General features: G+C 51.0%; 8 protein-coding genes across 8 annotated transcripts; 5 read left to right on the top strand and 3 right to left on the bottom strand.

Moving 5' to 3' along the window:
* The first annotated feature begins 48 nt into the window (after positions 1 to 48).
* Positions 49 to 2549, top strand: B0T23DRAFT_375522 (Pre-mRNA-splicing ATP-dependent RNA helicase prp-28). The gene has a single exon (XM_062836904.1). The coding sequence runs from the start codon at positions 239 to 241 to the stop codon at positions 2423 to 2425; it is 2187 nt and encodes a 728-aa protein (XP_062696222.1). The 5' UTR covers positions 49 to 238; the 3' UTR covers positions 2426 to 2549.
* A 1264-nt stretch (positions 2550 to 3813) lies between these two features.
* On the top strand, positions 3814 to 5309 carry B0T23DRAFT_97833 (amino acid transporter). The gene is made up of 2 exons (XM_062842080.1): positions 3814 to 4215; positions 4284 to 5309. The coding sequence occupies exons 1-2, from the start codon at positions 4066 to 4068 to the stop codon at positions 5220 to 5222; spliced, it is 1089 nt and encodes a 362-aa protein (XP_062696223.1). The 5' UTR covers positions 3814 to 4065; the 3' UTR covers positions 5223 to 5309.
* A 578-nt stretch (positions 5310 to 5887) lies between these two features.
* On the bottom strand, positions 5888 to 6589 carry B0T23DRAFT_427013 (TspO/MBR family-domain-containing protein; the record flags this gene model as incomplete). The annotated part of the gene is made up of 2 exons (XM_062840031.1): positions 5888 to 6390; positions 6475 to 6589. The coding sequence occupies 2 exons, from the start codon at positions 6587 to 6589 to the stop codon at positions 5888 to 5890; spliced, it is 618 nt and encodes a 205-aa protein (XP_062696224.1).
* Positions 6590 to 8307: 1718 nt separating this feature from the next.
* On the top strand, positions 8308 to 11161 carry B0T23DRAFT_403028 (uncharacterized protein; the record flags this gene model as incomplete). The annotated part of the gene is made up of 3 exons (XM_062838742.1): positions 8308 to 8431; positions 8546 to 10548; positions 10604 to 11161. 3 exons carry the CDS (start codon positions 8308 to 8310, stop codon positions 11159 to 11161), a joined length of 2685 nt encoding a protein of 894 aa, XP_062696225.1.
* A 2726-nt stretch (positions 11162 to 13887) lies between these two features.
* B0T23DRAFT_394155 (uncharacterized protein) lies at positions 13888 to 14709 on the top strand (the record flags this gene model as incomplete). Its single annotated transcript, XM_062838111.1, has 1 exon — positions 13888 to 14709. The coding sequence occupies one exon, from the start codon at positions 13888 to 13890 to the stop codon at positions 14707 to 14709; it is 822 nt and encodes a 273-aa protein (XP_062696226.1).
* A 528-nt stretch (positions 14710 to 15237) lies between these two features.
* On the bottom strand, positions 15238 to 16478 carry B0T23DRAFT_403030 (uncharacterized protein; the record flags this gene model as incomplete). The annotated part of the gene is made up of 3 exons (XM_062838743.1): positions 15238 to 16032; positions 16093 to 16236; positions 16392 to 16478. The coding sequence occupies 3 exons, from the start codon at positions 16476 to 16478 to the stop codon at positions 15238 to 15240; spliced, it is 1026 nt and encodes a 341-aa protein (XP_062696227.1).
* A 1670-nt stretch (positions 16479 to 18148) lies between these two features.
* On the top strand, positions 18149 to 19401 carry B0T23DRAFT_97895 (Dihydroneopterin aldolase-domain-containing protein). The gene is made up of 3 exons (XM_062842081.1): positions 18149 to 18257; positions 18316 to 19082; positions 19158 to 19401. The coding sequence occupies exons 2-3, from the start codon at positions 18330 to 18332 to the stop codon at positions 19368 to 19370; spliced, it is 966 nt and encodes a 321-aa protein (XP_062696228.1). The 5' UTR covers positions 18149 to 18257; positions 18316 to 18329; the 3' UTR covers positions 19371 to 19401.
* B0T23DRAFT_97901 (uncharacterized protein) lies at positions 19334 to 20648 on the bottom strand. Its single transcript, XM_062842082.1, has 2 exons — positions 19734 to 20648; positions 19334 to 19633 (listed from the first exon to the last, which is right to left on the bottom strand). Exons 1-2 carry the CDS (start codon positions 20385 to 20387, stop codon positions 19433 to 19435), a joined length of 855 nt encoding a protein of 284 aa, XP_062696229.1. The 5' UTR covers positions 20388 to 20648; the 3' UTR covers positions 19334 to 19432.
* Positions 20649 to 22788: the final 2140 nt, after the last annotated feature.

Raw genomic sequence — 22788 nt, forward strand, 5'->3', positions numbered from 1 at the left:
ATGTGGAGACCCTTGAACAGGTACGACAGGGATCTCACCGATCTTGAACCGTGACATAACTTTTGGGCGGGTCGAGAACTGTGCTGCACCGCTGCACCCCAGAACCACCCAAGTTCGCCATAACAACAACCAATTCCGGAACCCAGCACTGCTTGGAAATCAACACGTTTATCTTCAACACTGTTGCCTCCGACCAGTCTTTTACTTCGATCCATCACCAACGCCATACACTACCACGATGAGCACGACATCAAGACGGGAACCCCCAGACCTGGCAGCACTGCTGCGCAAGAAGAAGGAGGAAGAAGCCGCCGCCGCGAAACCAAGATTCATCCCCAAAAAGGAACGAGAGAGGCTAGAAGCCGAGAAAAAGGCAAAGGAAGAAGAGGAACGCAAGCGCAAGGAAGAAGCCAAGTCTCAGCCAAATGGAACAAACCATAATGGCCACCGCATGGACGGTATCCAGAGTCATCACAACCACAACCCTCAACGAAACATCCCAACCGGTCCCAAGGCGATGCGGTACGACGATGACCGGGGACCCAACGGCATGAGCAACGGTCGGGACTACAGAGACAATCGCGACAACAGAGATAACCGAGACAGAAACCCACGTGGCGCAAAACGTGGCGCACCCAACGATGACGAAGAGAAGCGAGCCAAGATGGAGAGGAACGACGAGGCAGAGCTGCGCGCCCGCTACATGGGTCCAGTAGTGAATCAGTCCACATTCTCGGCCAAGAAGAAGAGGAGGAGGACGGCAGCGAACAAGTTCAACTTTGACTGGGATGCCGATGACGACACTAGCCGACCCTTCGACCCCATCTACGCAGAGCGTCAGGAGCCTCTGGTCCGACTTGGTGGTTACGAGATGACGGAAGAGATGGTGATGCGAAAGGCCGAAGCCATCCGTCGTGGCGATCCCGAGACGGGCGAGGAGCGCGCCAGGCAATACCTGGAACAACACAGACGCATCAAGGAGATGGAACAGCGCAAGAACCTGGGCAAGCACTGGTCCGAGAAGAAGCTGGAAGACATGAAGGAGCGCGATTGGCGTATCTTCAAGGAAAACTTTGGCATTGCGACCAAGGGTGGTGCCATTCCCAACCCTATGCGCAGTTGGGAAGAGTCCACGCTGCCTAGGCGTCTGCTCGACATTGTCAAGAACGTGGGTTACGACGAGCCGACGCCTATTCAGAGAGCTGCCATTCCCATTGCCCTTCAAGCACGCGACTTGATCGGTGTGGCCGTGACGGGTTCCGGTAAAACTGCAGCTTTCTTGCTGCCTCTACTGGTTTACATCTCCGAACTACCACCCCTTACCGAGTACAACAAGAATGACGGTCCATATGCCCTGATTCTGGCACCGACAAGAGAACTGGTGCAACAGATTGAGAGCGAGGCCAAGAAGTTTGCTACGCCTCTCGGATTTACAGTCGTCAGTATTGTGGGTGGTCACTCGCTCGAAGAGCAGGCGTTTGCTCTACGGAACGGTGCCGAGATTATTGTCGCCACACCTGGTCGTCTCGTGGACTGTCTCGAGAGACGTTTGCTTGTCTTCTCTCAGTGCTGCTACACGATTATGGATGAAGCCGATCGTATGATTGACCAGGGTTTCGAAGAGCCGCTTACCAAGATCTTGGATGCCATGCCGGTAACCAACGAAAAGCCAGATACAGACGATGCGGAGAACCCGCAACTGATGAGCCGGTACGTGGACGGCAAAGATCGCTACAGACAGACGATGATGTACACAGCTACCATGCCTCCAATCGTGGAGCGCATCGCCAAGAAATACCTACGTCGTCCAGCCATCGTCACCATCGGTAACGCAGGCGAAGCCGTCGACACGGTCGAGCAGCGCGTCGAGTTTGTATCCGGCGAAGACAAGCGCAAGAAGCGTCTGCAGGAGATCCTCAACTCGGGGCAGTTCAAGCCGCCCATTATTGTCTTTGTCAACATCAAGCGCAACTGCGACATGGTTGCGCGCGACATCAAGGGCATGGGCTACTCGGCGGTCACTCTGCACGGTTCCAAGACACAAGAGCAGCGTGAGGCGGCGCTGGCGTCGCTGCGGAACGGGCAGACAGACATCCTGGTAGCCACCGACTTGGCGGGTCGTGGTATCGATGTGCCCGACGTCTCGCTGGTTGTCAACTTCAACATGGCTACCAACATTGAGTCCTACACGCATCGTATCGGTCGTACGGGTCGTGCGGGCAAGAGTGGTGTGGCTATTACTTTCTTGGGTCCGGAGGATAACGATGTGTTGTATGACTTGAGGCAGATCATCTCCAAGTCGTCCATCTCCAAGGTGCCGGATGAGCTCAGGAGACACGAGGCTGCTCAGAATAAGCCGCAGAAGGGACAGAAGAAGTTGGAGGAGAGTAATGGGTATAGCGGGAAGGGCGGGTCATGGAACTAGTGTAGGATATTCCACTATTCAGTCGCATGTTTGTTATCATAATATGATATGCATATCATTACTTGACTTGTTGAGAGAAGACGTCAACAGCATGGGATGGGTAAGGTGGATGGATGGTTTGAGGGATTTAATGTGATACTTGACCATCTTTCTCCACGAAGCGATTGCGGACCCAGCGGCGTGTGCACTTGCACATGAAGAGACGGTGAGAACCAAGGGAGAAGCCTGGAGAGCTCCCGGAGAGGAGTTGGTTAAGGTTGCAGTGGAGATGGTTTTCTGAAAATTATCAGATCATCAGATAATGTCGCCAAGCATCATCGGCGTGGGTCACATGTCTAGCCCCTCCAGCAGGTCCCGTTAGGTTCTGGCGCTTGAGTCCCGCTTGACATGGGCGAAACTGGTAAAGACTCGGCGGGTCTTGGGCCCGGCAACGCGACTGCTCCTGGACTTCGAAACCGCGCCAAGTTTCCGTTTCTCGGATTTCTTTGACCAAATTTTTGTCCACAGAATCCACTTCTTCTCGACGTTTCACTGTGGGACGGGGGCCCTGTCCTGTCCTGTCGTTCGCTGAATGCCGCTGCGGGCTGGCTGAGAGTTGCCTGCTGTACATAACTCACGGAAATTCCCGATGATCGATTTCCATCGACACACCCAAAGTTGGTGAGTGATGACTTCTCTCCTCTCTGTCTCTTCTTGAATCCCGGCCAATGTTTCCTTTCTGTTCAAATCTGGTCACAAGGGTATTGTGGGTAATACATACACTGCCTCGGTCTACTTGGTATAACTGAGGGTTTTTGTACCCTTGATGCTTTTTTTTTTGTTCTAGTGTTGGTGACGGTGGGAAAATTTGTCAATCACAAGGCGCATACTCCAAAAATAATGGATGAAGCATGATTTCAGAACTCGAGAAGAGCACATGTCATTTAACCACTTGAGGCACTTTGCTCACACCAATGACCCGGCTCCGCTCCGCTCTTGGTCTTGCGTTGTTCCGGAATCTTTACCCTACCCGTGGACCCAAATAAGGTTGGCTTTACGTATTCCTTATCATCGGTGGTGATCCCTGAAATAGTGTAGCGTAGTCCCCAAGTCTGAGAACGGCGACCCCGAGGATTCACAAGAGTACGGACCCTCATCCAAACCCGGCCTTCTCACCACCACTTTTTTTGTTCCATAAACCTTCACCTGCAACACCTTTTTTTTTTTTTTTTTTCTCCCCTTGCTTCATTTTGAGCAATCATAGACTTTTTTTTCGTTTCTTCTTATTTTTCTCTTTCCAGACTTCTTTCCTGGAACAACAACGGCTGTCGACTCCAAACCATTCTGACCCCTCATTTAGATCACGAGTCAAGAAGAAGTGAAGACATATCGGCATCTCTTCATCAGGCACACAGGCGCATTGCGCATCACACACCGTTAACAACCTCCGTGCCATCTCACGGGAGTCGACAGATCGCAAATTCGCAAAACGCCTCCTTGAGCGCAAACTGCATAGCATCTTGGGAACCGGCTAACTTACACGTCGTTTGCAACGAGGGGATTGGTCAGGTCTCATCACACCTCTCTCTTCAACCTCAACCTTTTTTTTTTTCTTTTTTTTTCTCTCCCTAATCACAGGCTTCACAGCCCACATCATCAAGATGGACTCCGTACCAGCCCAGACGCACCAGGGCTTCAAGGAAGCGGGTGCTGCTTCTGCCTCTCACCTCACAACAACCACATCTCCACCTGCCAAGGTTGAGTCACGGACAGCAGTGATGGAAGCTCTGGAGGATATCGTCTACGGATCTGTACGTGCACTCACTCACCAACAACACCCACAACCTTCAAACCTATTACTAACACCACCAGCGTGTAGGCCGCCGGTATCGTAGGCAAATACATTGAATACCCCTTCGACACGGTCAAAGTCCGCTTGCAATCCCAACCCGACCACCTTCCCCTGCGGTACACCGGCCCGCTCGACTGCTTCCGCCAATCCATCCGCGCCGACGGCTTTCTCGGTCTGTACCGGGGCATCTCAGCCCCGCTCGTCGGCGCCGCCCTCGAGAACTCGTCCCTCTTCTTCTTTGAGCGCATCGGCCGCAGTCTTTTGTACTCATCCGGCTTTGCCCCGCGCGACTCGGAGCTCTCGCTGTCCGCCCTCTGGTTCACCGGCGGCTTTTCCGGCGCCTTCACCAGCCTCATCCTCACGCCCGTGGAGCTAGTCAAATGCAAGATCCAAGTCCCCGACGAACCTGGTGGCGGAGCAGGAGCAAAGCAGCGGCAGTTGAAGCCGATCCCCGTGATCAAGGAGATCTTTCGGCATGAAGGACTACGTGGGTTCTGGCATGGACAGCTGGGCACGCTGATTCGCGAAGCGGGCGGTTGCGCGGCTTGGTTCGGGTCCAAGGAGACTACGTCCAAGTGGTTCCGGGGAAGGAACGAGCAGGCGCTGCTGAAGCGCGGCGCAAGCCAGGAGGAGGTGTTGGCGAGTAGGGAGAGGCCTCTGCCGCTGTGGCAGCAGGCGATTGCGGGGGCGTCGGCGGGCATGAGCTATAATTTTCTGTTTTTCCCGGCTGATACGGTCAAGAGCAGGATGCAGACGAGCCCGATTGGTGGTGGAGGGGATAGTGGAGGAAAAGCGGCGACGATGCCCAAGAAGAGCTTTGGCGAGGAGGCGAGGGCGTTGTGGAAGCAGGCGGGCATCAAGGGGTTTTATAGGGGGTGCGGGATCACGGTGTTGAGGAGCGCGCCGAGCTCGGCCTTTATTTTTATGGTGTATGATGGGTTGAAGAAGTATTTTCCTATGGCTTGAGGAGGGGGTTCGTACATTTTCATTAGAGGGGAAGGAAAACAAGTAGACAAGGGACATGAGATAAAGAGGGGTTCCGTCAATGTCGGGTTGCTTTTGGGGGGGGGGGGGGGGGGGGGGGGGGGGGCGGGGAGGAGAGGGAAGGATCTGGAGAGCATAAGGAAGATGGCTGGTAAACTGTGGGGAGAAAAGAAGAGGAAACGGTCGGCGGCGCAAAGTTTATAGATGGGGTTGGTTGGAACTGGAGCGTTTGCATCTGTTTTTACATACACATCGTTTTCTTTCAAGGAGGATTGATGATACCAAAGATACTACGTAGGAAGAGGAAACAAAAAGAAAGGATTGTGGATAAAGAGGGACGGGACATACCCAGCCAGAAATCTCAAGAACGTTCAGTTCAGGTGCATCGATAGAAGGAGGATGGCTTTGGGTAGACCAAGTTGCTTGCACATACAACAACAACAACAACTGATTTGGAGCAGTTCATATTGAATTACCTTGCAATTGGTACCTTGCACAGCCTGATGTTGTGTTGTGTTTTCCGTTTCCCCAGTGAAACCCAAACCAACAGCTTTCTTGTCGTTCTCCTTCAACTAGTCTAGGTAACCAATCCCAAGAGCCAACTCGCTTGCCTGCTTGCTTGCTCTACCCTCCATTCATCCACCATCTTACAACCCCTTCTTCTTTCTCTTCTGCTCCTCCTCCCCCTTCCTAATCCTCTCCTCGCTAAAATCCCACTCATTCAAATACCCACTCCCCGCACTCAAATACGTAGCAAACCCCAACCAGCACACATACGGCACCATCAACCAGCCCGCCACCGCATCGATTTGGGTTCCCCACGTCCAGGCCAAGTAGGCATTGATCCCCACCAGCGCTGCGCAGTCGAGGGTAGCCAGCATGGGACGACGCAGACCGAAGAAGAGGGGCATCCAGATTAAGTTCAAGCCGAGTTGGAGGGTGTATAACGTGGCGGTGTGGTGGACTGTTGATGATGGGTTGGTGGTTGGGAGGAGGAGAGAAGAAGGGGAAGAGGTCCCGAAAAGGTAGGCGCGGTGGGCGGCGTAGCCCATGGTGCCGTAGAGGAGGGTCCAGACAGGGCCGAAGACGGAGGAGGGAGGGCGGAGGGGGGGTTGCCGGAGGGAGTGGTATTGGCGTTTTTGGTCGGAGACTTGTAAGTGTGTTTGAAGGGTTAGTGTGAATACAAGAGAGAAGGGGGGAAATACTGAAGAAGAGGAAGAAAGAGTAAAAGTACCAAAGCCTGTGCCGAAGCCTACGGCTGTTCCGAGAGCTACGGGGAGGAGGATGGAGGCTGGTGCTGAGGTGAAGATGGAAGAGGGGAGGGTGAGCTGGGGGATGTAGCTCGTCATTTTGGCGGTTTTGTGGTTGTTGTAACCAGTGTTGATATGTTTTGTTGTGTTCTGATATATATTTTGTTTTGTTCTGGATATGTTTTGTTATGTTTCGGATATGCTGTTTGGTCAAGTTGACCAGATAAACCAGAGAAAAGGACGGGTCTTAATTTGGGGATATATTCTACAGGCGTCTGATATATGAATGAGATAGAGTGCTGGAATGGAAGCCTCGGCTACTGGTGGTGGTAGTGTTCACCTCATGTATAAGTCGGATGACTGACTATAAGTAATGACGACATGGCCAGGTTTGGAAACTAAGTAAGTTCAGGGTCTGTATTGCTAACACTGTGCTGCTTGAGAGCGGAAAGGGGTTCACCGTTGAAGTAAATATCTCGGTGGCATTGCTACTACTCTGTTGTGTTTACTTTGCTGTTTAGTGTAGAGTGAGATTGCAACCTTGGCGGGACAAACTTTTTGCTAGATCATTCGTTGAATGCTCGATGGACTTGCCAGATGACTGGTCCCTTGGATCGCGAGCTGTCAATGCCCCTCTTGTGGACATCGCTTAGAAAAGTCCGGTCTCCGCGTTTTGGCACTTTGAAGGGCCGAGGTTCAAAGGAACAAGAAAACTGAAAAGCATACACAGTAGTTTATAGAGCTTCAAGTATCCTGTCCTATAGAATAGCCCATGTGGTTACAAGGCCGATCATTGCTGATGATTTGGTGAAACAGGAACAGTGTCAGCAGTCGTTTGTTTCCTCTGATGGACTGCCTCCCCCGGCCGTTGGACAATGGATGGAAAGTGGAGACTACACGTGACTCGGCTGGCCAGGAGCGGTTCAGTTGGCTAGCGGCAAGTGGATCAAAGAAGGTGTGGACGGCTGCTGAGCTAACAGTGGACTTGCAGCTCCTCCCTCTCCCGACTCGCACAGCAAGCCAGGAGTGCCAGGAGTGCCAGGTACACCATTCCATCACTCCATCCCTACACTACCTACCTTAGGAATCTCCACGCGCGACGCCACGGGAAATCCAACCTGTACCCAGACAACCTCCCTCATTGCGCGACGGCGACCAGCAACGGGCCATCAACACTTCGTTCCATGTAATTGTTCGTTATTCCCTTTTTTTTTTTAATCCTCAAGCCTTCACTTGTTCAGATATCCTTCCAGCCATTGTTATTGTTGCCTTGGTTTTACTCGATCCCCCCCTTCTTCTTCTTGTACAGCGACGAGAGTGTGTTGGCGCTGAGCGAGCTCTCTCTGCTGTTGTTCATTGACCGTCTCCTCCTCCTCCCACCGTCACCATCATCACCACCACCACCACTCCAGCATACCAAGCAGCAAACCCCAGAAACATCACATCTTCTACCTCATCCACATTCTTTGTCTTCTTATTCTTCTACAATCACTTCCGCTTCTCTCCATCTTTTACTCCCAGCTTAGATCTTCCTCACCCTAGAGTTAGCCTTCTAACCGCAATCATGTCGCCAAACAGTAGCCAACCTCTACGCGCAATCAGCTGTCCGGCTTCCGCTACCGTTACTTGACAAGCAGCATCCCACGCTTGCTGTCCTTCAGAAAACATCCAACGTCCAAAATCAACACTTATACGACGCGGTTCCTTAATCCGGTTCCGACCACCTCCCATCCCGTTCCTCCATCCTTTCATCGATACGGTTAGAGACGGAAACAGTCCATTCCAACCCACCTTCACATAGCAGATTCCCATCAACGATGGACTCGTCCTACCACTCTTACCGAGAGGGTTCGGCTCGGTCACCTGGTGATCGGGGCTGGGGCAGAGGTGACGACAGAATCAAAGACGAGAGGGACAACTTTTATCGTGGCAGATCTCCTGGTACGTCCATCATCTCATCCTTTTCGTGTTGCACCACAGTAGACCGTCCTTCCCCCTCGCTCAGCCCCATGATCATGCGTTCATTCCTCCACACCGTACTCACTCCTGCATCAGCCGACCGCACCAGGCGTCGTTCGAGATCCCCGGCGGCGCTCGATCGTTACGAACCCAGAGCCCGCACACGCGACGATTACCCGACCCGCGATCCCCGTGACCCCCGCGACCTCCGCGACCCTCGCGATCGCGATGACCAGTCGAGACGCATGCGATCCCCTCCGGCCAATATTGACCGCTATGTTCCTGGCCAGGACGTGGCCCCAATCCAACCTCTGACCAACCCTATCCCCGATCCGATCAAGCTCCCCTACCAAGTCGGCTTTTCATATTACGGCGAGTGGTGGAGGGCAAACGAGAAAATCAAGGAGGAAAAGGAGAGGTTGCGCACTGGCCGCCGCCGTGAGCCCGAGCGGGTCCGCGGTCCGGAGGAGCGTGAGAAGGAGAAGGCCAAGATTCAGGCCGCCTACGATGCCTACAAGGAAGAGCTTCAGGCCAAGATGGCACAAACTTTTGTCAAGCAACACAAGGACGAGCAGTGGTTCAGGGAACGCTATGTCCCAGAAATCAGAGACGGCTTCAGAAAGCAGCTGAACGAGTTCCGTCGTGGCGCCTACACGCAGTGGGAGCAAGATCTCGAGACCGGCACCTTTGACGACTTTTCTCTCGAGGGCATCCCCAAGAGCGAGAGCAATGGTGCTGGCGGTGTTGTGGAAAAGGAAGAAGGTGAGGCAACTGCTGCGAACGAGGTTCTCGGCGTCGGTGACTTGGTCCCAGCCAATAGTGCCGACATCAGGGACGAGAATCTGTTCCAGCCAACGCTCCTGATCAAGACTATTGCCCCGTCGGTCAGTCGTCAGAACCTTGAGGCCTTCTGCAAGGAGCATCTTGGCGAGGAAGAGGGTGGATTCAAGTGGCTCTCGTTGAGTGATCCAAATCCTAGTAAGCGATACCACCGTATCGGTTGGATCATGTTGCACCCTGCACCCGAGGCTCCCATCGCTCAGGATGAAATGAAAGACGATGATGACGAGGGCTCAGCCAAGCCTCACGTCCCCAGCACCGCTGAGAAGGCCCTGGAGGCCATCAACGGCAAGACTGTCAAAGATGAACAGCGCGGTGATTTCACCTGCCACGTAGGAGTACACAATCCACCCATGAACCCCAGGAAGAAGGCCCTCTGGGATCTTTTCTCTGCACCTGAACGCATCGAGAAGGACCTCGAGCTTGTCAGACGCCTTGTCAACAAGTTCGAAGAGGACTTCGGCTCCGACTTTAATGCCACGCTCAAGATCGATGAGCGCGTAGAGGACCTGAGGGCCGCCGGTCGCCTGCAGCCTGCGGTCTCCGCTCCTGGCATCAAGAAAGAGAAGATCAAGAAGGAAAAGTCGATTGGCATGGATGAAGCCATGGACGAAGAGGGCCAAGAACATGAAGATGATGACGATGACAATGAAGATGAGGGGACGGTCGATGACGAAGTCGATGATGAAGACTTGCTCGTCAAGAAGAAGCAGCTGGACCTCATGATTGAGTATCTTCGCCGTGTCTTCAACTTTTGCTTCTTTTGCGTCTTTGAGAGTGACTCCATCCATGAGTTGACGAGAAAGTGCCCTGGCGGCCATCTCCGCAGACCCCGTAGCACGCTCTCGTCGTCGGCCAAGGCCGTCGCTCGTGCGAGCGCGCTTGGCGAGCCTTTCCCTTCCAAGAAGCGTAAGGATGCCGAGGACGTCGAGGAGGGTGAGGCGCCTGAGGGTGAACGCAAGTTCCGCACGTCCTCCAAGACAGAGCAACAGCTGCAGCGGGCATACAACTGGGTCAAGACCTTTGAGGACAAGATCATGCAGATCCTTGAGCCCGACACGGTTGACATCAGAAAGTTGGGCGGTAAGCCGGTTGAGGATGCCATTAACGATGAGCTCGCCAAGTACGTCAAGCAGGAAGATGAGAACAAGTGGAGGTGCAAGGTGCCCGAGTGCACCAAGCTCTTCAAGGAGGAGCATTTCTGGAAGAAGCATGTTGAGAAGCGACACAACGAGTGGTTAGATAAGCTCAAGGAAGAGGTGAGTTTTCCTTTGCTCCTTTTAACTGGATTGAATGCGTGCTGACTTTGAAAAGATCGCCTTGGTCAATGCCTATGTCATCGACCCTGCACACATTGCGCCGTCCAGGACCGATGCCAACTCCAATGGCCACTTCCCGCCTTCTAACGGCCAGCAACCGACTGGAACCCCACGTGGCTTCAACTTGCAAAATTACGCCATGAACAGCATGCTGAACTTCCCGGGCTTCCCCATCCCATCCATGTTTCCCAACATGATGAACGCTGGTGCCATGGCCGGGGCGGCGTCCAACTGGCATGCCGCTGGTGGTGACGATCGCACTGGTGCAGGTGGCCCCATCCGCCGTGGCGGTCACATGGGCGGTGCTGGAGGCAGATTCCAGAGTCGTACTGGTCCCTACGACCGTCGGCCCAACCCTCGGTACCCAGGAGGCATGGATGGCGGAATGGCCGGTCGTGGTCGTGGCGTAGGAGGTCCTACTAACCGCTGGGGTGATGGCGCCGCCGGAAACGCGGCTATGGGTCCGCGTGAAGCGGTCCAGGGAAGGACGATCAAGAGCTACGAGGATTTGGATGCCACGGCTGGAGGAAACGGCGGAGAGCTCAACTATTAGAGGTAATGGTCTCTCTCTAATTTGGTTGTCGTCCAGTCCGGCTTATATCTCTGGTGGAGATTCATGAAGGGAAGGATTGTGACAACCCTGATAATTGTTTGCTGGTTTCTTTTTGTTTCCTAGGGACAAGGTCTTTTTTCTTTTGAACGGGATGAAGCGGAAAATGAATGGGAGTGTGGGCACGTCTAGTCAGGTTTGAGGAGCGCATATGTATGTGTCCAGTCGATGATGAGTCGATCGTGAAAGGATGGAAAGGATGGGTGTCACTATGTTGTATGTTCCGAGGTTCGAGGTTTTCAGAGTGCCCATTTTACAGCTCTGGGGTTACGTAAGTAGCAGTAACTTAAGTTACGGTCTTGCAGACAGATTATTCAAGGAGCGGATTTTATTATCTTATTTTTCGCGCATCTTTGACATTGCTCGACTGTGACTAAGTCTTCAAGGTATTTGATACCTATCTATAATAGACAAGAGTTTCGTTGATCCGATCCAAAGGTGTCTGTGTCTGTGTCCCCTTCAGATGGGTTGTTCAAGTGACGAACATGACCGGAAAAGGGGTAATGTATACTTGAATTTAAACCGTCATGAGATGCATCAGTTGCTGCTCTATTATACTTGTGTGCCTGCTGATGGATTAGAGTGTTTCGTGGCAACAGTTTTGTCGATATTTCTCGTAGTGTCACTGTTATCCTCGATGTATATGATATCGTGAACTGGTTGACCAGTTCATCGAGTCTTCTTACCTATGAATGGATTATAATAAGATGCTCAAAACCACGCGAAATCAAACACGCGTGACCTTTTGATATTGTGAGGGCATATGTTGAACACATTTCCTGGCTGAAGAGGGAATCTACACTAGACATATGATCGATTTTTACTCGCGAAAGAGTGTGTGTTTCCCTTCAGGATACACTACCATCACTGACAACTGGGATGTGGTTCAAGACTTTACGCACGCACGCACGTAAATACAATTTCACCACTCCTTCCCATTCAAGGTCAGGTCTTTATTAGAAACACTAGATACTTAGCTACGGGGATTTGATTCCCGACTAAAAGCAATTCCCGCCCAAAAGCAAAATTCGAACAACATCCGGTCTGTGGACTGCAAAGTCCATGATAATTAATACCCAAGCTCTAAATCACCATGCAAGGAGGGAGTCTTGGCCAAATGATCAAGTCATGATAGTGATGATGGAACTCGGCCACACTTTCTATCACGCAAATGTATTAGGCTTGAGTTTCCATTGCTCTTGGACTAACACTCGACCGTCATTCTTAACTTTTATCAGGGGTACGAGACCTTTTCTGCGTTGTGTGTACTTTAATAGGTAGCCGTTAGGAGAATATTCAAGGATTTAGAGATACTCAATGGATGGTACTATGACTGCAAATACTCATGTACGAAGCCAACGGAAATTAAAATGCCAAGGTGCTTCATTGTATTGCCTAGATGATATCCATCATCCCCAGCTGATCCCAAGAGACTGACGAACTATGCTTCCCGGCCGATAGGTTAAAAGTGAACCGTTCAAAACCGATCGAGGGTCCTACCTACTTAAGTCAACAGGCATCAACAGCACAAACAAACAAAGTGTCATAATTCTCCTTCCTTACCTATACCTTAATCACTCATCATCTCCTTACCGCCAGAGCGTTGGTCCAAGATTGCTTATTCCTCTACCTATTTACGCTAACGAACGGGTAGACTAAATCACTGGGACCAACCTAAGTGGTAAGCTCCCCCCTAAACAAAGAACTAGATCAAAGGTTTGCCGCCCTCCCCTCCTCTCGCGGGTCACGGTGGACAGACAACAAACAAAAAAACAAAATGAAGAGGTATCCGTCCTTCTCGCCAGTTCGTGACCTAGTGCTTTTCATCGTGAACTACAAATGACGTTTATCCAAGCAACCTGAAGCGCCGTCGTGCCGTGTCAAGTTAAGTTAAAGTTGATTGGTGACTGCTTCGGAGCATATATGTATCTGTGACGTGAGGCCATGTCTCGTGAAGCATATAATGTGAGTGAGTGAGTGAGTGAGTGAGTGAGTGAGTGTCGACAGCGGTTTCGTATCATATCAACGGTGTCGAATGTCTGTTGGTGACTGATCAGAGGGCGAACAGGGAGAGAAACACTCTTCGCACACACACGCGCGCGCCATTTATCCCGTTGGGTTGGGCGCTTGTAAGCTTGTGACATATATCAGAGCGACGACGGAGTTGACAACTACAGGCTTTCTTGAAATGCGTTAAAAGGAGAGAGATCCATCTCGCGGTCCTCGCAGTCCTAGGTTCCTTTCCTTCCTCCGACTAAGACGCCTACTACCCTTAACATACCTACAACGAAAGCTAGCAGGACTAGCATTACTCGCTTTTCCCCCCCCAAAAACGTAGAAAAATATTTTCTATTCCTCATCTTTGATACCTAGGTATCTACTTGACCCAGTACCTAGTCCCTTCTTACACTTCACCTCTCATCACCAACCCTTTTTCATTTCAAAAGATCTATTCAAGAAATTGACCCAAAAAAAAAAAAAAAAAAAAGAGAAAGAAAAAAGGGATCAAGATGTGCCGCCTCCAACACACCTTCTTCCTCTTCTGCTCGCACTACACCTCCACCAAAATCGCTTGCCAAAACGAATTAAATTGCCGGATACAAGGGACATCACCCACATTAATCCGGCACAAGCTTCATTTTACAGTGTGTAGAAGCGTCCATTGCTCCATGTCCATGTATTGGAAAGCTGATAATGGCGAGATTAACTGTGCTACTTGGGCACTCAATGCTGACGCCGACTTTGACACCGACGCTGACATCGACACCAACTGGGGCGATGAGAGGTACCAAGACGACCCTGCTGCTGACTCAGGAAATGAGAAGAGAGATGATGATATGGACGAGACTGTCGTAAATCGAGAAAAAGCAGTCCGTGCAGTAAGATGGATGGAGTCCAAATACCCTGACCAACTTGCTCTGATCAGGGAGCAGGTTTCGACCGGATGGATACAGGGTGGTAGCGAACTGTCATCAGGACAAGTGCTGACGAAGGAGGTTACAAGAGAAGAGCAGCAGGAGTGCAGGGAATTGGTTAGACGAGATGTTGATGAAGTAAATAGAAGAGCGTGGCAGATGCAGCAGGCTCAGCAGTACGCATCATATCATCATCAGTATCCAAACCATTATCAAGCCCAGTACCACCCGGATCAATATCAGCTTGAGACCGGACATCATCCATACCAGTCCACGCTTCCCAGTTCGTCCTCGGGATACTATCTCCCTCTTCCAGCTCCAAACACTACCCTCTACCTCACAGCTCCTGATGATCATGATGGACATGATGGACACGCCGAAGATGCAGATGCTTCAGGCGTGGCAGGCCTACTTATTGCTCCTTTGTCTGCTGATGAAGCGCCCAGGAGTAAGAGCAGCACCAGCACCAGCAGAAGCAAAGATGCCTCGAAACACGGAAAGACTGAGAAGAAGAGGGAGAGAGATAAGGAGAATAAAGGAAAAGGGGGAGGGAAGGATAAGGGTCAGAGACGGTAATAGGGAGAGAAAGTGGGTAAAGGAGGATGGGGTTTAAGGTCGAGGGGGGTGGTTGCGAGTCAATCCGGTACAAGATACGGGGGATATGACATGGTAACACTTGGTTTGAGGTTAGTCAAAGACGGGAGTTATGAGGGAGTGAAGAAGGTCGCGAAACCTGGGTAGTCGGGACGGTAGAAAAAGAGGGAAAACTTGACGGAAAGACCAGTCAACAATATCTGTAAGTTAGTCTGCATTGACGTTGGCAACGTATTTGGAGTATAACAGAGAATGGAAGGTAACTGACACGCTGTTTATTGATTATCCATCCCTTTCCGTATTGATAGTTACGAGTATATAGGTAGTTTATCTCCCATCTCTGCTTACCCACTCCCTTTCTCCGTCCAAGCCGCGCAACCCACGCAGATATTATTGTTGTTCGCCCAATTCCCGGTAGCACACCCTATTTTAACTTCTTCATAAATACAACGCATAGCCGACACCCTTATCGACAGCTACCACTCGTTCCGCGCATACACACCAAGGCTACTACTCGTTGCTTCCACTCATCTCAAACCTACACTCCAAATGGTAAAAGTGGAGCATGTGCATTTGCCCTATCGTTAGGCGGCGAGGACCTAGGCGGATTCCGTCCTCCAAGGGTGCCGGCGGCTGCAAGTCCTCTTCCCGTCCGAGTCCCAGTGGCCGCGGATCTTCCTCCTCGAGTACTCGCTTGTTCAGCGTTGGATAATTTTCGTAGTCAATGCTGAGGTCCGGGTCCGGGTTGGGCACATCGAAAACAGGCCACGGCGGCTGCGGCGCGTCTGCTGTATTCTTCATCCGAGTGCTGTAGTGCCTATTTGTGGCGTAGAGGAACCCCGGCTGGTCGTAACGGGGGTATCTGTAGTCCCATCGATGGGGGGCAAGTTCGTGTGGATGGTTAACAGCTACGGGTAAGGCTTGGTCGTTGGCACCGGCGGCATACCAACGGTCATAAAATTGGACGAATAACCGCCAGGTGGCCTCATGAGAGAGCCCATGATGGACTCGCCAGCCCCAATAGTTTCTCACGGCTTTGCAGGTCGGTCGGCCACAGTCGTTAGCGAGGATGTAAACGCAAGACAAGCGGTGGCTCCCTTGAAACAGGTAGCAGGAAGGTATGTACCCATGGCAAGACCATATTTCGTAGGTTTGATCAGGGTATTCTGGTATGGTTCGGGTCGCGTTACATCCACATTGATAAAGAACTAGCACCCGCAGACACATTCCGGGCTTCGGTTTGGTCTTGTGGCCTTTAGTAGGTCGTTGTTTGCTGAAGATTGTGCGTACGAAACTTCTGATGGTCTAACAAGTGTTCTGTTGCTGTCAGTTTCCGTTGTTCATGGGGAGAGGGAATAGACTCACTATCTTGTTCAAAGGAGAATAAGCGTAGGGATATAAGGCGTAGACAACGGGGATGTACGCTCGCGTTTGTGCAGTGTTATGGTTGAGAATTCGTGGAGTGATGATGATGCAGAAGTAAGAAGCCCATGGAACACGGCTTTGTTGCTTTCATGTTGAAGATGATCCATTCTCCCTCAACTGTAGCTTCCACCGGCACGAGATGACGCAACACGTAGGTGCCTTCCACTTCAAGGCAACCAGCGATCTTTGGGGAGGAGCCGCCTGATTGTGATCCATCTGATATCCATGACGACGTATACATGGGAAAGAACGGGCGAGGGGTCAACCGCGTCACAGATAAAAGATTCAAAAGACTCCAGAATGGGGTAGCCGTGATATAAAGCCATGATTATTGATACGCTACTCCAAGATGCTCGCCGCTAGGAGTGGTTGATGAGATCTCTCCTCTGATCATTTCCCGTCAATCTAACTTGTGTTCTTCATTCATCTGCGTCAAGAGGGAGACACAAAGGATAGGGAAACCGATCAGCGAGTTCTTTTTCCAGCCCCGGATCCAAAGACAGCGCATCGATCGGAAGGGGCCGACCTTGCAGAAGACTCCAGATTTCTTCTCGTGTGCAATACGGGAACAAAATCTGTTGCTCTCGCAGCACTTGTTCACGTTGTTCTTTTGTCTTATCCTGCCACCATGGGATCGTCGGCCGCATCGGCGGTAGAGGAACCAGCTGTAATAGGGTGCCCAAGATAGGACCTGACCGGATACCGGCCTTGTCATCAACGGCGACGGCGGCGCCCGGCCCGGCTTCATTCTAGTAAGGATAGGGGCCGGGACAGCTCAGCGGGCAGAGTACGAGCTTTTGATGTGGTGGGTGTTTGTGGACCGGACAACCACATTGGTAAAACTCCTAGTTGTACGTGCACATGTTCGGATTTGTCTGTTGTTACTGATGCCGGTTGGTTCTGCATAGGGGTTCGTTCGTATGTCGAGGAGCTGCTTGTCTTCTGGCGAAGACGGCTTCATTAGCTTCCCATACCAAATCTGGAGCAAGAGGACAACATTTACTTTCCAGGTGGTTGGAAATATTCGGATGAAATGATAGTCAATCGGGATGCCTCTTGTATTTCTAGAATGTCGCGATGGCGATGATGTTGGCGATGATGATGCAGCAGAAATGAAGCGGGAACGCAAACAGAAAACCGAGTGCGGCCCATCTCCCTCACACTAACATTCCAGAGCTCCCTCATTCTGCCTCCTTTTTGAGCTTGTCATGTTAGGGAAAGCGCTTCTCGCCAGGTCACTCAATTCCAGGCCCGCAGGAAAGAGCAACCACGATGTTGAGTCCTCCAACTTCCCTCCAACAGGCCATCCTCAAAGAGAAATTGATCACCCCATCGAACGAAATAGCTCGTTAAAGGGAGATGGGAGGACTCAAATACCATAATCAATCATACTACACCACGAAGAGGACTTTGAACGCAGTAAAAAGGGACGATCAACCGCAAATGTCCATGAGAATCAGTCGCTCGGTCCAGTCTTCTTGGTTCTCAATCTCGTAGTGAAGTACGTTTCACGTAGTCCATCCATAAGAAAAGACACCTCGTTCTCAGCTTGTGAACTGAAACATCGTGAAATGACCAACAGGACGAACGGGGGAACCATTTCGTTGCATTTCTGGCATTGATTGAATTGATGGCTTGGCTTCATTTGCAGTCTGATGTTGGGTGAGGACATCACGCACGCTTGGTGTTACAAGGGTTAGGGTCCAACGTGACCGTGACCGTGACCGTGACGTAAGGAAGGTGACAGTGGTCCGAGTCCCTCCCTCTGCGAGCGGCCATGCGATGATAACCGTTTTGTCACCTAGGTCAGGTCATTTCTCAGGAGCTCTTTCCATTGCTGCCTTTTGCCAGATCCAGAAAGCATTCAGGTGATGAGGTATATAAATTGACGATACCCTCTTTCGAGTCAACTTTTGTGGTTTGGAAATTCTCCCTCGACAATTAAATCCATACTGAGACCGTCGAAACCCACTCGCTAGCGCAAACGGGAACACAAACACTCATAGTGGAGCCATCACTTTTCAACGGGACTCACATCACGACATTCACAGTGCAGACTTCACATCTCTCTCACTAAATCATCATCACAATTCAAAATCCCCCATGTAAGTTCTTTTTATTATGTCACTCAAACGATAGAATCATCGCTAATCTGATATTCAGTACACAAAAACAGAATGGCCGACACTTTCGTCTCCGACTTCCAAGTCCGCTCTCTCGTCGGCGAACCCTGCGCCGCCGTCTCGGTCCGCAACCTTTCCACCAACCTGTACGCCGCCTCCGACGCCTGGGGCCGCAAATGCACCGCCGCCCCACAACCATGTCTCATCTCCGCCGAAGTCCACTTTAAGCAACCCTTTGGGACCGCCGCCGCCAACGACCAGCTCGGCGCCGACACGGTACACTACGGCAACCTGAGCAAGGCGATCCTGGAGCGCATGAAGCGGTTCACGGTGCCGAGAGAGCAGGAGCAGGAGCAGGAGCAGAGGGGTAGCGGCAATGGTAACGGTGACCACAGTGTGCAAGAAAACAACAACAACAACTTTACGCTGGCGTATGTCATTCATGATTTGTGGGTTGGCCTGACGGGGTGGGCCCACTTTGGTTCGGTGAAGGAGGAGGAGAAGCCGTTTCTGGATATTTCGAGCATCAGGTTCTTGTCGCTTACGGTGACGCTGCCCAAGGCGTCGTTGTTGGGCGATGGAGTGAGCATGACGTGCAGTCAGTTCTTCAAGAACGGGCCGGGCGAGAAGATGAGGGAAAACCTGATTAGTGCATCCTTGAAGATTCATAACCTCAAGGTGCCGACGTTGGTGGGAGTGAACCCCCATGAGAGACGGGCCAAGCAGTTTGTTGTGACGAGTGTGACCGTGGAGAGGTACTTCCGTATGGATGATTATTACTCGGAGCTGGAGGGTGTGGTTGTCAAGGTTGGTATTTCCTCGCCCTTGTATAAGCAAGACGTTTGTTTGTTCCTTTTGGATAGCGCTAACGAAATCAAATAGGCTCTTGAAGAATCCTCCTATGAGACTCTCGAAGCACTTGGTGCCCATTTGGCTGAAAAGATCCTTGAGCCGGATCATAGAAAAGACCACACAAAGTGGCAGGTACACATTCGGATGGAGAAGCCCACAGCTGTGCCTCTGGCTGACTGCCCCATTGTCGAGGTGCGTGCTGGTTACGGGTTTCCCGCGCCCGGAAGGCCAGCCGCGAGCTAGGTCTTGGCAACTTTCCCATGACAGCAGTCGTGTGTGTGTGTGATTTCAAAGTCCTCGGATTTTTAGCTGGTTTGTTCGGTTGTTGAAAAGGTGCCCGGGCGGTTTTCGTTCGTTGTTAGTTCGTCTGTATGTATGATACCAAGAGGGACATCGCCCTTTGTGATCTCCCTCACAAACTCGGGGTCAGGATCAAATAGCATGACGTGGAAGTGTTCGACGGCTTTCACCGACTTGATGTGTGCCCAGTTCTTGAACCAGATGATCTGTTGCGTTTTTTTTTTCATTGTTAGCCTTCCAATAACCACTTATCATGGGTAAACGTCCTTCAGGACAGAAGAATAAGAAGGAAAGATAAATACGCACATGTTCCCCCGGCATCCTCCCCCCAACTTGAAACTTCCTCTTCACAAACTCATCAATCTCCGCCCTCGCTTCATCCGTCAAATCCCCCGTCTGCGGATCATCCTCCAGCTGGAATTTAGTCCACACCACCAAGTGAACAATCTTTTCATCAACCCCATAAGGCCAATCGTTCCATAGAATCTTGACGTCCCCATTTTCCTCTTCCTGGGTATCCCCAAACCTCGATCCCCTCGGCACCACCTCCCCATCCCCAGACCCCCACTTCAACCGCTCCTTCAAAATAAACTCTTTGATTCCCCCGCCTTGTGGATATTTTTGACCAATCTTCCAGCAAAATTCCAGGTAGCGCCACATGTCCGCTGGCGTCCGCTGGAACTCGGCCAGCTTGTTTTGCTGCACGCGACGACGGACTTGGGGCCAGGTGTCGCGTTCAAATAAATGGTTGGGGGTGATGATTGTGGTGAAGTCTTTGGGTGAGAGACCGGGGTTGTTGTTGTTGTTGTTGCCCTTAAGGAGGAGAAAGGGAGGGCAGACTGGAGAGGTGCGCGATGGATGGGAGGGAGGGGCGTTGAGGTGCCAGTAGTAGGGAGGTGCAGGTTGGTTTGGATGGTCTGGGGCTGGGGGGAGTTGGTGGGTGAGGGTGATGCTGCCCATTTTTGTTTTGGGGGTGGTGTTGGTGTTGAAATTTGTTTTGATGTTCGTTGTCAAGGGTTTGGTTGATAATGGGCGACAACAAGAGTTGGAGGATGGGTACTTCTGAAAGGTGGGTGGATGGATGGAGTGAAGGGAGTGGAGTGATATATGATATAAGTATTCGTAGCTGGGGAACTTGGGTATAAAAAAAAAGAATCAAAGGAAAGAAGAGTGACGGTGAAGCACGGAAGGAGACCAAGGCAAGGAGGTGGTTAGTTGTAGTTGTGTAGTTGTCTGTAAATCAATTCAAGTTTGCCAAGACGGGCGTTTCACCCGGCAGTCGTGCTTACTACTACTAATAACTCGGAGATAACGAACATCTGGCGGCGTGTCTGTGCTCCGGACCAACCAATTCAGTTTCGGTCCTTGCCGATCGGTTCGGTTTGGGTTTCACTTTCATCTTTACTTCCTCACCGTAATGATTGACCGTGTGGAATACAGGATTGATGAAGGGGGTAAAATATAATATCTGCTTTCGATGGATGGCTGTCAATGGTCTTGATCAACTGATGAATTTGCTTGACAAGCAGGTGTGTCCGGTAAGCTCTTGGATTATTGTGAATATGCCTTGTAAAGTGGGAAACACTATAGATGAAAGGCAGATCAGCTTAGTTGTTATCAATTTGAGGATTCTAGACACTTTTTGACAGGATAACATCGGTCTTTCATCCCAAGGAATGGATGGCACCAGACAAATGTAGTCAACTCGGCCCGTTAGCTACTAGGTTCGTGGTGAGCAAACATCGAGTTCCCAGGAACCACTTTAGTAGTATTCGAGAAGAAAAAAAGGGTGACCATGAAGCATGGCTGTGCTCGCCATGATGGTCCAACAGCTTTTTTGACTTTAGTCAAACATGAGCCACATTTGATGGTGGCTGGTCCAGCCGCGCGGACTTATCAGCTGAATAAGCCAAAGACAGTTATAGCATTGGGAGTTCCTCCCGCTCTTGAACCTGCGTATCTTCACAGAATAACCCCTTCCACTGTTGTACTGTATCTTCATGTACCTTGTCAAGATCCATGCGATACCCAAGCGACCCCGCTACCCAACACAAGCAAGAATTACTTGATTTAAGCCACCTCAGCCCTGTAGGAGCTGGATCCTGTTGACCTGCCCCTGCTGAAGACGTCTAGGTTCCCCGTTGGGTCATGGTATCCGTGGTCATTGCTTGAAATTGGCAGATAGACACAGCCCCTTCTGGCAGAATTCCCCGAAAGTACACCCATATACTGTCTCTTTATTGGTTCTGGGAACCGCGGGCGGTTGGACTGCGATGGTCTCACAAGGCTGATGCTAGATAATAATTGTGATGAAGTTCCCGTGAATTCAGTGACCGGATCTTGGGGCCTGTAAATTCGAGATAAAAGCAAAACTGACAAAAAACGTAAGACCATGTTTGCAGATATTGCCAGTATCACATCGACATGGACTTTCCTTTCTGGAATTTGCTTCTTGTGTTGCGCAAGCCTCGTGCAGCCAGCCTCATGTGGGATAACAGGCAGGCAGGTGCTTCAGCTTCAGCTTCAGCTGGGTATATCGATGTGACCCGTTCGTATGTAGGTATGTTTGCACTTGAGATAGATAGATAGCTCTAGGCGCCTTGTCACTTGAGCGGCGGCGGCGTATGGAAAACAAATACCAACTTGTCTTGAGGATTGCTTACAGGTTTATCCATTCTGTATTATTATCCACCTGCTGACATGATACTTATATGGAAGCCTCTCCATCTGACAGTGGCTGTGTTGCGGAACCCTTTGATTTTCCTTTTCTCCTACAAAGCAACACTTGTACTTATGAATAAATCATGCTCTTTAGCTCAAAGCAAGAGAAGTTGATGGGCTCACAGAGGACAACTATCGCTCCCGCCCAAATCTCAAAATAGAAGGGTAGAATTTCCCACTGGGGATCAGATAACAACAAAGTCAGGGGTAAAAAAAGACAAAGCCATGTGCCAAGAGGAACGATGCTCAGTGGTCCAAGACTGATGTGACCTGAGACAACAAGGTGATCATGATCTTCATCAGGCACACATTGGTTGGTGATGGGCGTTTGCTTGTTTGCATAGTGTAGAAAGACTGGACGGAAGAGTGAAGCCATCACCGACAAGCCGAGTTGTACCGAAGTAAGATGGGGAGAAGGGACAGAATGTTCAGATTGTAAGTATGTATGTAGTGTAGTGTACCAGGGAAGTCCATAATAGGTCGGAAGGGGGGTGGTGGTCAAGACAGGGGTGTTATTGGTTCCGCTGCTTTCCATTTCCCTTTGAATGAGCGGCGGGTCGGGAAATCATGAAGAAATCCACACACTCCCATGATTACCCCAAATTGCCCAATGAACGAATGGTCCGTGTCGGTGAGGGTG

The sequence above is a fragment of the Neurospora hispaniola genome (assembly GCF_033458365.1).
Source record: "Neurospora hispaniola strain FGSC 10403 chromosome Unknown B0T23scaffold_2, whole genome shotgun sequence".
Lineage (NCBI taxonomy): Eukaryota > Fungi > Ascomycota > Sordariomycetes > Sordariales > Sordariaceae > Neurospora > Neurospora hispaniola.